The sequence below is a fragment of the Nuphar pumila genome, chromosome 8 (genome assembly GCF_984573655.1).
Source record: "Nuphar pumila chromosome 8, dmNupPumi1.hap1.1, whole genome shotgun sequence".
NCBI lineage: Eukaryota > Viridiplantae > Streptophyta > Magnoliopsida > Nymphaeales > Nymphaeaceae > Nuphar > Nuphar pumila.
Genome location: NC_143256.1, coordinates 25132980 through 25150172, shown reverse-complemented (window position 1 = coordinate 25150172; position 17193 = coordinate 25132980). Strand labels below are relative to the sequence as shown.

At 37.4% G+C, this 17193-nt stretch overlaps 1 protein-coding gene across 1 annotated transcript in view; it reads right to left on the bottom strand.

Annotated features, from left to right (window-relative positions):
• The window catches only part of EMB2421 (FAD/NAD(P)-binding oxidoreductase family protein), an 82204-nt gene that overhangs the window by 18640 nt on the left and 46371 nt on the right, over window positions 1-17193 (bottom strand). The window contains exon 6 of the mRNA XM_090015305.1: window positions 2586-2760. Coding sequence (XP_089871431.1) covers window positions 2586-2760 — 175 coding nt within the window. The remainder of the gene's footprint in view (window positions 1-2585; window positions 2761-17193) is intronic.

Below are 17193 nucleotides of genomic sequence, written 5' to 3'. Positions count from 1 at the left end.
ATGGTGAGAGTCAAAAAGGATTTTGATGCTATGATCTTGAAAATAATAAGCTATATATTTTTAGAATCGGATTCTAAGAATGATAGTGATTTCATATCAGACAAGAATCAAATTGATAATAATGAACCTCAAATACTCAGTGTGGGGGACATCAAGATCAATCTCAAATTATTCAATATAAAAGAAGACACGAAAGCTACCATCCAAATGCTTTAGAAAAATATTCCAACCTAGAAGCTCAAAAAACTAGAAATATTAACCTGATAGATTCGTGATATATGAGTCCTTTGCCCCTTAATACAGAGTCTATCTAGCAAAACTTTTCTCCTATTTCAAACCAGCCTCATATAATCAAGCTAAAAACTATCCAGAGTGATAAAATGTTGTTTAAAGAAATAAAAGCATTAGAAAAATCTAAAACCTGGGAATCGACCAACTTACCATCGGAAAAAAAATCAATAGGATGTAGATGAGTTTTCAAGATTAAAACTAAGAGTGATGGAACATTGGAAAGACATAAAGTCAGACTAGTAGCTGAAGGGTACTCACAAGAATATGGGATAGATTACGACGAAACCTTTGCCCCTGTCGCTAGAACGACTACAAGTAGAACACTTATAGTTGTGGCTGATGTTAGGAAATGATTTATCTACCAAATAGACATCAAAAATGCCTTCATTAATGGAGAATTAAAAGAAGTTATATGGATCCACCACCTGGGTATGATATTTCGAAAAGAAAGGTTCTTTATCTTAAAAAGGCCTCGTATGGTCTAAAACAAGCACCAAAGGCTTGGTATGATCGCTTTAGTTATGTTATGACTAGTCTTATATATTTTTCATGTTATTCTGACACTGACTTATTTGTTAAGAAATTTGTTGCACGTATTGTAATTTTGCTCCTTTATGTTGATGACATGATCATAACAGGAGGAGACAAAGAGGGAGTAAATCATATTAAGCATATACTTAAACAGCATTTTGAAATGATTGATTTAGGTTTTCTCAGATTTTTCCTAGGAATTGGAGTTGCTTGTTCTCTCTGAGGATATTTGTTAACTCAATCTAAATTTGTTACTATGATTATTGACAGGTCTGACTTGACTCACGAAAAGAGATACACCCGAAGTTATCAACTCAAAGATAAAGCTTGATGATGGAACTCCATTAGATGATCCCACATCATATTGACAGATGATCGGTGCTTTGACATACTTGACCATCACCAGACGAGACATCTCTCATACAGTTCACATTGTTAGCCAATTTCAACACTCTCCTACCTCATTTCATATGAGTGTTGTTATGCGTATTGTTAGATATTTAAGAAATTCTATTAACAAAGAATTATTAGTCTTCATCCATATCTCTTGAATTAGTGGCATATTCTGACTCTAATTGGGGAGAAAATCCCAATGATAGACGCTTAACCACTGGTTTCAGTGTGTTTGTAGGAGACCCACTCGTGTCCTGAAAATGCAAAAAGCAACAAAAGGTATCTTTGTCATCCACAGAAGCCAAGTATCGAGTTATGACCACCAAAACATCGAAGATTGTTTGGTTGAGAAGCTTGTTGGCAGACATGGGAGAAACATCAACCACATCATCCAGGTTATATAGTGATAACAAAAGTGCCATATACATTGTTGGGAATCATACCTTTAATGAGCGCACTAAGCACATTAAGATGGATTGCCATTATGTCAGAGAAAATGTTTTGAAGATGATTTTGCTGTCATATGTCATATCTAAATATCAGCTTCCAGACTTCTTCACTAAAGCCCTTCCTTCTCCTAGGTTTCATTTCTTATTAGGCAAACTTTTGGTGGTCACACCGTAAGTTTAAGGAGGAGTGTCAATGTATACTAATGTATAGACATAGGGGTATTTTAGTTTTTTTTACATACAAGGGTAATATAGTATTTTTATATATATTTTTTATTTTTCTTATTTAAATCTTTGTAAATCCTAGAATCAGGATGAGGCTTAATGGTAATTTGACCATAGAGCCGTTAGGATCTCCCCAACGGCTACATTTCTAGCCGTTGGGGAGATCCCAACAGCTACACCTTGGTTGCTTTGCGTATATATAGGGGTTCAAACCCCACACCTTGGCTTTTGCTTACAGTTTTTTCTCAATAACATTCAATATTTTTACTTGTGTTGTATGCCAATAAGTGGCTGACTTGTGTGGTCTATGTGATTGATCCATAAGTGATCATTGTGGTTGTGTATCTCCATAAGTGATCATTTGAATCTCTTTGCATTTCATTTCAGATTCAAAAAACAATTTTTTCTTCAAAAATATTTCATAGGATATCATAAAAAAAATGGAAAAAACAATGATGGAATAACTTACCATTGATTTTTCATAGTTACATGCATGAGATATCCCATAAACTCTACTTTTGTACAAGAATAGCAATCCCCTTGTCAGAAAAGCAAAGGAAATAAAAGAAGCTATAAAAACAAGAACCATATTTCATAGAAATGCACGATGTGGTTGCAGCAGTAATAAGGCTTAATAAATAAACAATCATTAGAAGCACCACAAAATAATATGATGAATAGATCAGGCATATTTACCAAAACCACCAGCAGGTGGGAAACGATGAGCAGCATCACCCATAAGTATTACTCGATTATTAACAGCAGAGTACTTCTCAGCAACTTCTGCATGCATTACCCACGGTTTTATGTCTCTGACATCTATATCAAGAAGCTTGTGTCCAACTAATTTGAAGATTATCTCCTGGCATTTCTGCAATATGTTGCATACTGTCAAAAGCTATGACCAATTGTACAAGTTTAAAGTTGGTTCCTGTAATCCAGCAGCATGTATGCTCATAGTTCATAAAATCATGAAGCATATGGTATATATCATGAGTGAAGGTTAATTTTTTCTTATTATCAAGAAAAAAATAGAAACTTCAAAGGCCTTTCAACAGATGGAGAAATCAAGGCATTATCTTCCATGATAAGAGAAATGATAAGAATCAGAGTCGCTTATTTTGAATACAAGAAGATTTTGTTATTTCAGATATTCCAACTAAAAGTGAAGATACTTAATGTTGGAACCTTTGTCATGGATGAATTTTTAGTTAAACTAAATACAAGTAATTCCATCCCCTAGTCCATCTGTTGATGAAAGGCGAGTTAGCTTTACAGAGATAAGGGATTGCATTATGTGGCAGTGCATGAAGTGAAAAGTGAAAACTCAGTTGGCAGGTTGATATAGTAGAGCATTACGAGTGAACAAAAGCTTGAGAATCAAGGCTCTCTAGCTAGTACAAGCAAAATACATGACTAAAAATGTTAGATTCTTGGTCCTTACAAATTTCAACATGAAGAATCAATCCAGCATTCAAACAGAAACAGCCATGAATTAGGTAAATTTTATCTTAAATACAAGAATTCTGACTGATCCAGCATAAAACATTGCTCACATATGCAGATCACATCTTCATCAGTATCTCAAAAATGTGCATGCTCACATCTTATTGCAAATAAGGTAGCATTTTTTCCAGTCATTGGTGCCCATAGCCCTCGGCTTATTGCAAGTGGAGTTTCATGCAAAATTCTAGCCAAATACAGTTAGAAAATAAATCTTTCCAAAGAAAAGTCCATTGAAGAACTTTACTGTGTGATTGTTGTCAATGGAATGCCAGTAAACATAACCTTTCAAATTGAAGCTTTTTGCAATTCTTTGTCTGTCCTGCAGCGGTATTTTTCGCATTGCAAATAGTTCTTCTATGTCGGTTTCAAAAATCGGTTATATTACTTTTGACTCCTATCCTAATAGTAAGATTAATATCTCTCAAGCTTAGTTGTCATAGGCGCTAGGCGGTGATCCCCTAAAAAGGCTTAGGTGGTACCCCAAATAAAAAAATTTAAAAAATATATAAAAAACATAAGACACATGTATACAACATAAAATAAATCAACAATAAGCAATATACAAATAATATGTTGTTGAACACTGTAAAGCAATTATATTACATAACCTTAACTTGCTCAAACAAATGAAGAATAAATTAACAATTGAATAAACCAACAATACAACTAACAATGTGAAGAACAATACACAAAAAATAAAATCATGTATACAAAAAAATTAACAACAATAGACATAATACGAGCAATAGACAAATAATGTCTTCTTCTTCTTCTTCTTCTTCTTCTTCTTCTTCTTCTTCTTCTTCTTCTTCTTCTTCTTCTTCTTCTTCTTCTCAACAATAGACATAATACAAGCATAGACAAATAAATGTCTTCTCCTTCTCCTTCTCCTTCTCCTTCTCCTTCTCGAAGAAGAAAACAAATAATGTCTTTAAAAAAAATCTTCAAAAAAAAATAATTTAAAACCTAGGCTCTAAAAAAATCCTAGGTATAAAAAATATATGCGTACACTATGTCACACGGACTCGGCAAGGGAGGTGCCGCACCCGAGTCGACACGCCCCGACATGGGTGCGGCTTCGGACTCGGCCCGGACTCGGTCAACGCCGAGTCGGACTCGGTCAACGAGTCAAGGCCGAGTCCGTCCACATTTTGGACTCAGTCAACTTTGACCGAGTCCAAAAATGTCCATTTTTAAGACAAAAAACAAAAAAAAACATTTTTTATATATCTTTTTTTTTAATATATAACCAGACTGTGCAACTGCAACTGCACAGTCACTGTGCACATTCTGTGTGACTGTGCACAGTCTGCACAGTCACAGACTGCATTGCACACAGTCTGTGTGACTGTTTCACAACTTATGTAAAAATATGTATAAAACACGATAAAAGGTAACCCAACCATTTGAGGTAGCTAAATAAATGCTTTTCCAGTTTAAAAAAATACTAGTTTCACAAGTATTAGAAAAGCTAGCTTAAGAACTACCATAAAGAAATGGGAGTGCCAAATTGAAACTTTCGAAAAAATTAAGGTCATAGTTTTGGCTACTTAATTTACTGCAGACTTGAAGTTTACTATTACAAGTCAATTTAAATTATATCTGTACAATGATAATATCCTTTTATCTTATATAGTTTTGGCTATTTAATTTTAATTGTTTACTAGAATTATATATATATATAGCCGAGTCCTCGTGTCCAAAATTTTTGAAATTGCGCCGCACCCGTGTCGCACCCGCACCCATGTGACATAGTGCGTACATCATTTAACTCAAGGACGCGGCTTCGCGATCCTTGTCTTTTTACTTTCTTGCACTTTTCTTTTCCTGTTGCCGCCACGGTTTACGTGCCCAGGCGTTTCTTTTCAGCACTTTCCTGCTTATATTTATGTTTGTTGCATTATTTGTTCTTGTTGTACTATTGTTGGTATCTACATGTATCCTGGTTTGAGCTATCTCGCAGGTTGTGAGGTTTTTGCCTTTTGCATTTCTTTTAAGGAAAAAAACTTGTGAAGCTCGCAATCGCGTGTACCACTGTTCGCTCTTCTCAATAAGATGCAAAATTGGGTATCGACACTCTAATCTCGAGAAAACATGTCCTACAGGGATTGTAGACTTCTCGATAATGCAATCATGCTTGGACTTGTTCCGTATGAGGGGTGCCTTTGAGTAACTCTTGTCTACCATCGTAGTCACGTCTTTTGACAGCGACGTTGGGTTGTACTACGATGAGTAGCTCAGGAGGTAAATGCGCCTTATGGCGTGCAATGAGCACTGTAGAAACTGAACCGAGTCCTAGAGAGAGAAGAGAGAGAGAGAGAGGCGGCTGCACAGAAAACCTCAGAGCTTAATCCGATATTAGGGCCTCTCTCTATGTTAAATAGAGAGAGGCTTAAAGACATAATTACAATAAAGCCCCATTGTAAACAACTAAATTACAAATAGCATCTTAATGTAAAATAACTTTACTTAAAACCACCTATTCTCAACACTCCCCCTCAAGCTGGAGCATAGATATCAATCATGCTCAGCTTATCACAACATTTTGAAAAATTTGGTTTGGCAAGAGGTTTTGTGAACATATCTGCAACTTGGTCTTCCGACTTTAGATATTGGGTAGTGATATGACCCGCTTGAACCATATCCCTTACATAGTGGCAATCAACCTCAATGTGCTTTGTTCTCTCATGAAATACAGGATTGTTCGCTATATATGTTGCAGCTTTGTTATCGCACATCATGGTCTTGGGAGAGGAAACCTTCACCTGGAGATCAAGAAGAACAGTACGAACCCACATCAATTCAGCAGCTGTTTGGGCCATAGCCCGATATTCTGATTCTGCACTCGACCTAGAAACCACATTTTGCTTCTTACTTCTCCAAGAGATCAAGTTGTCTCCCAGGAACACACAAAATCCTGTGGTAGATTTTCTATCTACTACAGATCCTGCATAGTCAGCATCAGAATAGGCCACTATATCCAGAGTTCCACCTTTCTTGAACAATAACCCCTTTCCAGGAGAAGATTTTAGATATCTGAGAATCATAATAGCTGCATTTCAGTGTACCTCAGTTGGTTTGTCCATAAACTGACTGACTTTACTTACTGCTAAAACAATATCCGGCCTGGTCACAGTTACATACAGTAGTTTCCCAACTAGGGAGCGATAGCTTTTGCTATCAGCCAGTTTTGACCCTTCTTCAAACAACTGAACTTTATGGTCCATGGGAATATTTGCTGGTTTAGCTCCCAACATTCTTGTTTCCTTTAATAAGTCAAGAAGATACTTCCGTTGAGAAAAAATCATCCCTTCACTGCTCCTGGCAACTTCTATACCCAGAAAATACCTAAGTGAACCAAGGTCTTTTGTAACAAAGTGTTTTTGAAGATGAGCCTTTGTGGCTTCAATAGCTTTCACATCATCACCTATAAGAATGATGTCATCCACATATACCACCATAACAACTATGCCAGAGCTAGTTTTCTTTATGAATAGTGTATGATCTGTTGCTGACCTATTAAAGCCAAAACCTGACATCACTTCAAACAACTTCTGAAACCATGCACGAGGACTTTGTTTCAACCATAAATTGCCTTTTTCAATCTACACACCTTCTGACACTCCCCCTCAACCTCGAATCCTGGAGGTTGTTGCATGTAAACAGTTTCAGATAGGTCCCCATATAGAAATGCATTTTTCACATCTAATTGGTACAGGCTCCAACCATGTTGCACAGCTACTGAGAGAACAAGACGAATGGTACCCATTCGTGCAACAGGCGAAAAAGTTTCAAAGAAATCAATACCATATGTCTGAGTATACCCTTTGGCTACTAATCTGGCCTTGTACCGTTCAATTGAACCATCAGATTTGTACTTTATCGTATATACCCATTTACATCCAACAATGTCAGCATCAGTTGGGGAATCAACTAGATCCCAAGTATGCTTAGATATTAAGGCATCCATTTCTTCTTGCATAGCCATCTTCCAGCGAGTATCAAGCTCTGCCTGCTGATAGTTCAGAGGAATAACTTCAGCAGATAAAGCTGAAATAAAAGATTTCATCTGATTTCCAATTCTGGCTTCGGAGACAAAATGAGACATGAGATATAAAGTACATTGTCGTGTCCCCTTTCGTAGAGCAATCGGCCTGTTATCATCATCATGAATATCATTATTGTCAGTAGAACTTACCTCAGGGGAAGAAGAAGATGGAGGCACTTGCGGAGGTGGATCTCTACGCACATATACCAATGGAGGATTATGAAATCTGGAAAAGGATGAAGTGTGGTTTGGGAATGAGGGCACGGATTCCAAGGGAAAAGGAGGTATAGGTAATGGACAAGACTCAGCTGGATCAACCTGCAGCGGGAAACCGGTATTAGAGTAATATGGAGTGGATTCCAAGAAAGATACATCCGCACTGACATACTCTCGGCGAGAAGTAGGATCATAACATCGATATCCCTTTTGATTTTTGGGGTAACCTATAAATATGCATTTTGTAGCTTGAGCAGCTAATTTATCACGGTCAGGGCCAAGTTTGTGTACAAAACAAACACATCCAAACACTTTGGGCGAGAGGGAGAAGAGAGGGGTATTTGGTTTTAGGATATGAATTGGAATTTGATCACCCACAGAAGAGGAAGGCATGCAGTTGATCAGATAGCAAGCAGTTGTAATTGCATCGCCCCAGTATAACGCAGGAACATTTGATTGAATCATAATGGTCCTGGCAACATCAAGTAGGTGACGATGTTTTCGCTCAGCCACCCCATTTTGTTGAGATGAATAGGCACAGGAAGTTTGGGGTTGGATGCCACTATCTTGGTAAAATTGTAACAGACTTTTTGATTTAAACTCGAGAGCATTATCAGTGCGAACAATCTTGACACTAGATTCAAACTGAGTTTTTATTTCAAGAATTAAAGATTTGATAATATTTGGAACATCAGATCGTTCCTATATTAAAAACACCCATGATAACTTAGAGAAATCATCAACAATAACTAAATAGTATCGACACTGAGTCCTAGTAGGAATCTTACTAGGACCCCATACATCTGCATGAAGAAGTTCAAAGACTTTATTACTAGACTGATTCTGACTCGAAGGAAACGAACTTCGATGATGCTTGCCCAGCTGACATGCTTCACACTGAAATGATGTGGTGGAGGGAATCTGAGGAAAGACCGAACGAAGCTTTGACAATGAAGGATGACCAAGACGACGATGCCACTGAACAGGACTAAATGAATGTTCCACTGCAGCATGAACAGTACCCATTGGACGATGTAAGTAGTAGATTCCATTTTCTTCATAGCCTCCACCAATCTTCTTCCCCGTCAGCAAATCCTGAAAATGACAACCCATTGGATCAAATATTACTCTTAAGTTTTGTTCTTTTACAAGACAACTAACAGAAAATAAACTTTGAGGAAATTTTGAAGCATGAAGAGCATTTTTCAACTGTAATGAGGATATAGAAATATTTCCCTGACCAACAACCGGGGAGGTACTCCCATCGGCTAATGAGACTCCAAGCTGAGCCTTAATATCCTTTAGATCTGAAAAAACAAGTGAATTTCCACACAAATGTCTGGATGCACCAGAATCAATAATCCACTTATTGTCAGTCGGATGAAGAAGATTTTCGGTTGAATAGGCAACACCAGCAACAGGAGAGGTAGAACTCAAAGGACGAAGAGCTATCAGCTCATCATATTCAGCACGACTGAGGGTTATACTACTGTCACTTGCAGAGATATTTTCTTGTGCCTTTGTTGCCTCGAGAGAAGTAGTATTAGCTCTAGGAGCATATGACTTTGATGAAGAGGAGGTTGGTCGGCCATGCTTATCCCAGCAACGATCTTCTAAATGTCCAGATTTTCCACAGAATGTACATTGAAGCTTTCCTCTGCCTCCCACACCTCGTCCGCGACCTCGTCCTCTGATGTTCTGAAGATTTCCACGTCCATAACCAGATGAGACAACTAAGGCAGATGACTGAGTCACAGGCTGAGAATGTGGAAGAGATATCGCAAGTCTGCTTAGACGGTTATATGCCTCAGCAAGAGTAGGTACATCCGAACCAGTCAACATTTGGACTTTTGCAACAGAAAATTCTGAAGATAAACCTGTAAGAAACCTAGCAACCATAGTTTGTTCTTGATGATCTTTTTGTTTCGAACAACAGAGAGGTCTGTGAGCATTAAGTCTTTCAAACGCAGCTTTTACGGAGGCATAGTACTGGGCCAAGGTTTGATCTCCCTGTTGTAAATTGTATATTTCTTGTTCGACTTGTAGGATACGACTTACATTAGTCCCTTGTGAGTATGTATCTCGAAGATTGTCCCACATCTGTTTGGTTGTATTATAAAAAATTAAACCATCTGCAATATGGGGTTCGACACTATTCATAATCCATGACATAACTATGTCATTATCTTCATCCCAGGTAACATATTTTCCCACCTTTTCAGTGGGTTCATCTTCCAACAAGATATGTTTTCTACGATGTCCAAATACCGACATCATAAATGTTCTGGACCACCTGGCATAGTTAGTTTCATTTAACCTTACAAACGAACCGTACGAAAATGGATTGGCAAATGCCTTATATTCTCCAATATGTTCCAATTTTGAATCACATTTCGAAGTTTCAGCCATACTTCTGGTTAAAAAAAAAACTGGACAATCTCCAAACTAAACAGGGAAAAACCGTGTGTTACACTCACACGCCAACTGATATTCCAATCAGCAGTTGTTCACTCACGAACAACAAAAAAACCCCACGACAGTAGTGAGCAGCAGCCCACAAACACAAAAATGATTCAGCACGTCAGTGAATCACGACTAACATGACTTCTGCATATGCAGCAGTAAATTTTTTTTTCATAACAGGGGCAGCTCCCCAGACATATACAGTTCGACACTAAGTCATTCATTTTTTTTTCACGAGCAACACCACTACGTGTTGGATTGCTACCCAAAATAAGCAGGAAGTCACGACCTTTTCAATGGAAATTGTACCAACAGCAATCAATCTCCCCAAAGCAACGATATCAAGATAAACAAAACAGGGCCCCAACCATATGTAGAATCACCAACAGCAATCACACTCCCAACAGCAACGATATCAATATTTCACACGACATGTTCAGTGCACACTATACCAACAGCAATCAAACTCTCAACAGGTAGTCACGAGACTGACGGCAGGAACTACCACCGAGGCAGTAGGTAGTCACGAAACAATAAAACAAGAAGCTACGAACCAACAGCAAGCATCCACGAACCCACAGCATGACCAAATCTGTCATCAGATCCAAAAAAAATTTTACATCGCTGACCTGATCTCTTTATTGATTTCTTTTACTCATTGGATCGGAGTTTGATCACGATCAAGATGGCCTCCACGATCGATCGAGCCTTGATCAGACTCGATCACACTCCCACGTAACAGTCGATCACGCTCCCACACCGAGCTTTGATCACACTCGATCACGCTCCCACGTCACAGTCGATCACGCTCCCGCGATCGGCGAAGCTTTGATACCATGTAGAAACTGAACCGAGTCCTAAAGAGAGAAGAGAGAGAAAGAGAGAGAGGCGGCTGCACAGAAAACCTCAGAGCTTAATCCGATATTAGGGCCTCTCTCTATGTTAAATAGAGAGAGGCTTAAAGACATAATTACAATAAAGCCCCATTATAAACAACTAAATTACAAATAGCATCTTAATGTAAAATAACTTTACTTAAAACCACATATTCTCAACAAGCACAATTGTTGGAATTCACAAAATGGTGACTATGCGCCTTCACAGGCAAGATGCTCGAGTGAGTCTAATGGACCAGAGCGCATAAAACGGGACGGCGGTTAAGAAACCCCCGTTGTGCCCGTTCGACACGGTTCATCAAGAGAGACGATGGATGGTACAAAAGCTCCGATAGACAGATCATTAATGGCTATTTTAGGCAAAAGACTTGGCTTCCCCAGTCATCAGAGTTAGGGGAAAATGGGCTACAAAAGGTAGTTTTAGGCACTTCTGCAGAAGTTGGATGCATCCTTTGAACGAGTGGCCTTTGGGGAATCCTCTATTGATCACTGACCATGCCCTTAGGAGCGGATTCAGTCAGTCATCTGGGGTATCATAAAACACAGCATAATAGACCCCCGGATTGATCTCGTCTGTTTTTACGTTTCGTGCCTTGTGCGTACCCACATGGCCAGATAATAATCACAACAAAATATAACCTGCTCACACTACAGTTAGATGTACACTTTCGTGATGCTATTATAGTTAATTGTTTTGGAGCTTAGTTACTTGTTTTACTTTGCTTACTGTTTGTGATAGTTGGTGGCATGCATGATTAGCTCTATTACTCTTATAACTGCTTATTTCTAGCTTTTTGTTTTTCATTGCCTGTTTACGCTCCTACCAGTTTTTTGCGAGGCTGACCCATTTTATGGGCATGTGATATTTCGGATCTACGATGGCACGATGGTGTGATCAGATCAAGATGAGATTCTTTCCCTGACGTTTCGCTCTTTAGGACATTTTGGTAAATTTGCATAAAAGTTTTCTTGAAATTCTCTCGTTTGTACAAGTCTTAAACTATTAAAAATTGAATTTTTATAATCTATTTGATTTCTTAAATGTATGGAGTTTCAAATCTGTTTGTAAAGGAAAGTTTACGCCGTAATGCGCCCAAGGTCCACTGACTTGGTATTTCAAACACTATTTTCCGCTGAATTATTATTTAAAAACTATGATAAACTAATTATTACAAAGCTTTCAAACTTTTCATAAAAAGTTGCAAGTCTTGGATTTTGGGGCATTACAACTTGGTATCAGAGCGACAGGGAAAATAGTGAATCTTGATCATCTGGCATCTGCATCGCACTGTAAGTATTATTATTTAAATTATTTTATATTTATTTTAATCAAAGAAATGTGTTTCTGCTTAGATGTTGTTCAATGAATTGATTGAGTCAATAGATATTGACCGGAGGAATTGTATAGCTCCAAGCAATGGTCCAGAACCTGGATCATAAGGTGGATGGGTTGGTTTGCAAAAGCACCAACCTAGGACGATATGATAACCCTCCAACTCTCTCTAGACAAATGTACCCTCGAGATTCTTATGATTGTGATGTTTATGTTAGCGTATAGGTGAATGACATATCACGCCTACAAATAATTAGTTTTGACCATTTAGGTGAATGATACATCACGCCTATATAGTTTTATTTTAAATTACCACATTATGATTGTTTGAGTGAATATATCATACCTTTATAGCGTGATTGATGAGTATCATGAATATCTGACTAAAATACTTAAAATGTATGTAAGTGTTTCACACTAGAATGGCCGATTGTGATTTGATATAAGAATTGTGAATGCACATGAAAATGGTGCAACGATCTGAATGACTTAGATATATTAGCTTGAACCCTGTGTGCATAACTCGAATTACGTAGGAGTTACATATGTTGAGGTTTAGCTGCTTCGCATTATGAAATATGCATGTTCACATATGTATAGAACTCATGTTTACGGATGCCTCGAGGTTCAGTTTACGAGATGCAATGTTCCTTGTGGCAATGATATGATGTGTAGGATAATATGCTTCGGTATGATTTGATTTAAATGCCACATGATTTGAAATTTATGAATGCATGAAATAAAAGTTCAATAGTGATTATAGTTCATGGAACCTTATTGATCAAATATGCGATTTTATGATATAAGTACCATATGAAGTGATGTGATGCATATTGATGGTATACATGCTTGTGCCCATATTGGTGGCTACCGATCCCGAGAGCAGTCAATTGTATTAATACATGTATCATTGAATATGGTATCTGTTGAGGACCTGATCCCCAAAGGATTCTTTGTGAGGGTATGTATGATCAAGATCAGGTAATTTGGCTATAACGGTAGATCTATGTGAGGAAGTGCACTATCCAAGAGCGGATAGCCACAAAGACGCTAAATTCCTGTGAGGAAGTGTATCCTCCAAGATCAGGTATATCATCTAGGGCAGTAATTCCTTGTAAGGTCGTACATTTCTCAGACCAGGCGATCTGACATGGAACTTGTGAATTTTGATTACATAAAGAGTTATGATGAGTTGTGATGATCTTCTGAAATTGATTGAGATAGCCAGTTATGAATTTATAGATTTGGCTTTTTCTGTTATAACATGATTTCATATTAGAGAATCAGATCCTTATTGATTTTAGATCTCGATATGATGTAATGTTTGGGTCTTCTAGGAAAAAATGGGGACATTCTGAGAATGACACTTTAAGCAAAGTCATGACAGGAGACAGCTGGTTGCGCAAGGCCTTAAGAAATGGGAATAAGTTAAGATTATTTAGGACAGGGAGTCTATTGGAATAGTAAGGGCAACAAACGATGACCTGATAATGATAAAATACAAATACCTGTAATGAATTGGAGGTCATCCACGATCGCCCTTGCAACACTCAAAAGAAGTGTCTAAAAGACACTTTAAGCAAAGCCCTTAAAAAGGGTAAAATAGGAACAACACACACATAAATAAATAAATTTTATTTATATAAAAGGATGCTTGAAAAGCATTACAAGAAGTGTCTAAACAAGAGGGGTTGCACCCCTATTTATACAAGAGCAAGAGGGAGAGCTCATAAGGAGCTCTCTCTTTCTAGTCGTTCGACAACGACTAGATTATTTGGTCAAGTTCCAACCGGAACTTGACCAAATTACATTATCTAGTTCTATGTGAACTAGATAATGTTTATTACATAAAAAATTAAAAATAAAAAGAAAATAAAAATATATATAATATAATAATAATATATCATATTATTATTATATTATATATTATGTTACATATTTTAACACTCCCCCTAAAACTTACGGTACAATGAGCAAAAGTTTGTCTAAGAGAGTGAAATCTGGGAGTTGCAAGAGGTTTGGTGAAGAAATCTGCTAATTGATATTCTGATGTAACATATGGCAGATCAATGGTGCCATGCAGAAAATCCTCTCGGACATAGTGACAATCCATCTCTATGTGTTTGGTGCGTTCATGAAAGGTCTGATTGCTTGCGATGTAGATTGCACTCTTATTGTCACAGCACATGCGCGAGGCCTGTGTTGCTTCAGCTCCCATGTCAGCTAACAGTCTTCGGAGTCAAACAACTTCCATTGTGGTAGTTGTCATGGCTCTATATTCGGCTTCAGTAGAGGAAAGAGAAACCTTTTGTTGCTTCTTGCACCTCCACGATATGAGAGATTCACCTAAAAACACACAAAAACCAATGGTTGAGTGCCTATTATTAAGATCACCTCCCCAATCAGCATCAGTATAAGCAATTAAATATAAAGATGATGATGCAGACAAGAAGAGACCTCGTGAAAGAGAACTCTTTAAATATCTAATAATGCGTAAAACTGCTCCCATGTGAACAGAGGTGGGAGCATGTTGAAATTGACTAGCCGTGTGGACGGCATGCACAATGTCTGGCCGAGTGATAGAAAGGTAGGAAAGGGCTCCAACAAGTTGTCTAAATGGAGTAGGATCTTCAAGTCGTTCTCCATCATCAATTTTCATCTTAACATTAACTACTTCTGGAGTATCTACTTTCGTTTCATCTGAGGTGTCAGACCTGTAAACAATGTCAGAAGAAAATTTAGATTGAGATATCAAATACCCTCTAGGGGAATAAGCAACTTCTATTCCTAGAAAATATCGTAATAGTCTTAGGTCAGACATCTCAAAATGAGTTTTAAGAAGAGTTTTGATATTAGCAACTCCCTATTTGTCACCTCCAGTGATGATCATATCATCCACATAAAGAAGAAGAATGGTGATACCTGTATCAGATTGCTTAATAAACAAGGCAGTGTCAGTCAAACAAGAACGAAAACCAATATCAGTCATAACATAACTAAACCTGTCATACCAGGCTTTTGGTGTCTGTTTAAGACCATAAAGCGCTTTCTCAAGATGAAGAATTTTACCCTTAGGAAGACTAATACCAGGAGGAGCTTCCATGTACACCTCTTCAACAAGACTCTCATTTAAGAAGGCATTTTTAACGTCCATTTAAAATATAGGTCATTTATTAATAGAGGCTAAGGCAATTAAAGTTCGAACTGTGGTCATTCGAGCCACAGAAGCAAAGGTTTATTCGTAATCAATGTCATACTCTTCAGCATAGCCTTTGGCTACAAGTCGTGCCTTATATCTTTCAAGGGTCCCATCACTTTTAGTTTTGACTTTATAGATCCATCGACAACCTATAGGTTTCTTTCCAAGAGGTAGTTCTTTCTACATGATTTTTTGCTTCAAGATATGAGGAAGGTTCAACATAGGATTGAATTAAAGCAAGAGCAAACCTATATGCGGGTGAAAAGGATTCATAAGACAAACTTCCCGGGGGGTCTAGAGATTCTAGAAGTTCTACGAGGAGGGGTTTCAGAGAATCTTTCTAACGCACATGGAAGGCATTGCTCTCCAATTCTTCGTCTTGAATACTGAAGACTAACATCCCTACTAGTTTGATCTTCAATATCATGTTCATAGCTAATAGGGCTTTGATCATTGTCAATATTACATTCAAAATCATCTTCATTGGATTTGGAAGTTAAGTCAATTAGAAAGGAATATTCAGTAATATCCTTGGATTTTTCACTTTCAAAAAAATTCTTTTTAAGGAAGGTCACATTCCTTGACACATATAACTTATTATTTTGAACATTGTAACATCTATACCCTTTTTGGTTTTCAGCATATCCTAAAAAGGCACATGGAATAACACGATGAGAGAATTTATCATTTTTGTCTGTAAATACAAAACATTTGCAACCAAATACTCTTAGTCTGGAGCTAAGGTATAAAGTTGTTTCAGCCCAAAACCCTTTTGGCACTTGGCTTGCTATTAGCAATGTCCGAGTGGTCTCCATAATGTGACGGTGTTTGCGTTCTGCAAGACCATTCTGTTGCGGGGTATTTGGGCAAGATCGTTGATGAATAATGCCATATGAATTAAGATAGTTTTAAAACTCCCCAGACATAAATTCTCCCCCGGAATCAGTGCGAAAAATTGAGACATTACTTTGAAATTTGTTTGTGACCATTTTATGAAATATTTGAAAGGGAGTAAAAACTTCGGATTTATGTTTAAGAAAATAAATCCAAGTATGTCTAGTAAAATCATCTACAAAAATGACATAATATGTGAAACCACCTTTAGAAATTACTGGTGCGGGTCCCCAAACATCCGAATGTATTAACTCAAGAGGTTTTGAAGAGACAAAAGTTCTACTTGAGAAAGGTAATCTTTTCATTTTTCCAAGAATGCAGTCTTTACAAGCAAAATTTTCAGATTTACAAAACTTTCCCAAACTTGAAAAATATTAGATTTTAGACATATGAGGATGGCCAAGTCTTCTATGTCATAAGTTTGTTTCCAATTTCTGAACATTTAAGCAAAAAACATTCTTGGGTAGTTCAAAAAAGTCCATGTAATATAGTCTTCCTTCTCTATGGCCTTCCCCAATCAGCTTCCCTGATTGGCGATCATGTATCTAGCAACCATCAAAAGAGAAGGATATATTGCATCCATAATCAGAAATTTGATAAACAGATAAGAGATTCAAATTGAGTTTTGGGATATATCTAACTTCTGGAACACAAAAAGTTTGGGTTTTTTCAAAACACCTAACTCCCTTTATTTCAAGAGATGTTTCATCTGCTATAGAGACTTTTGAAATACTTGAGTTATTTTTAAA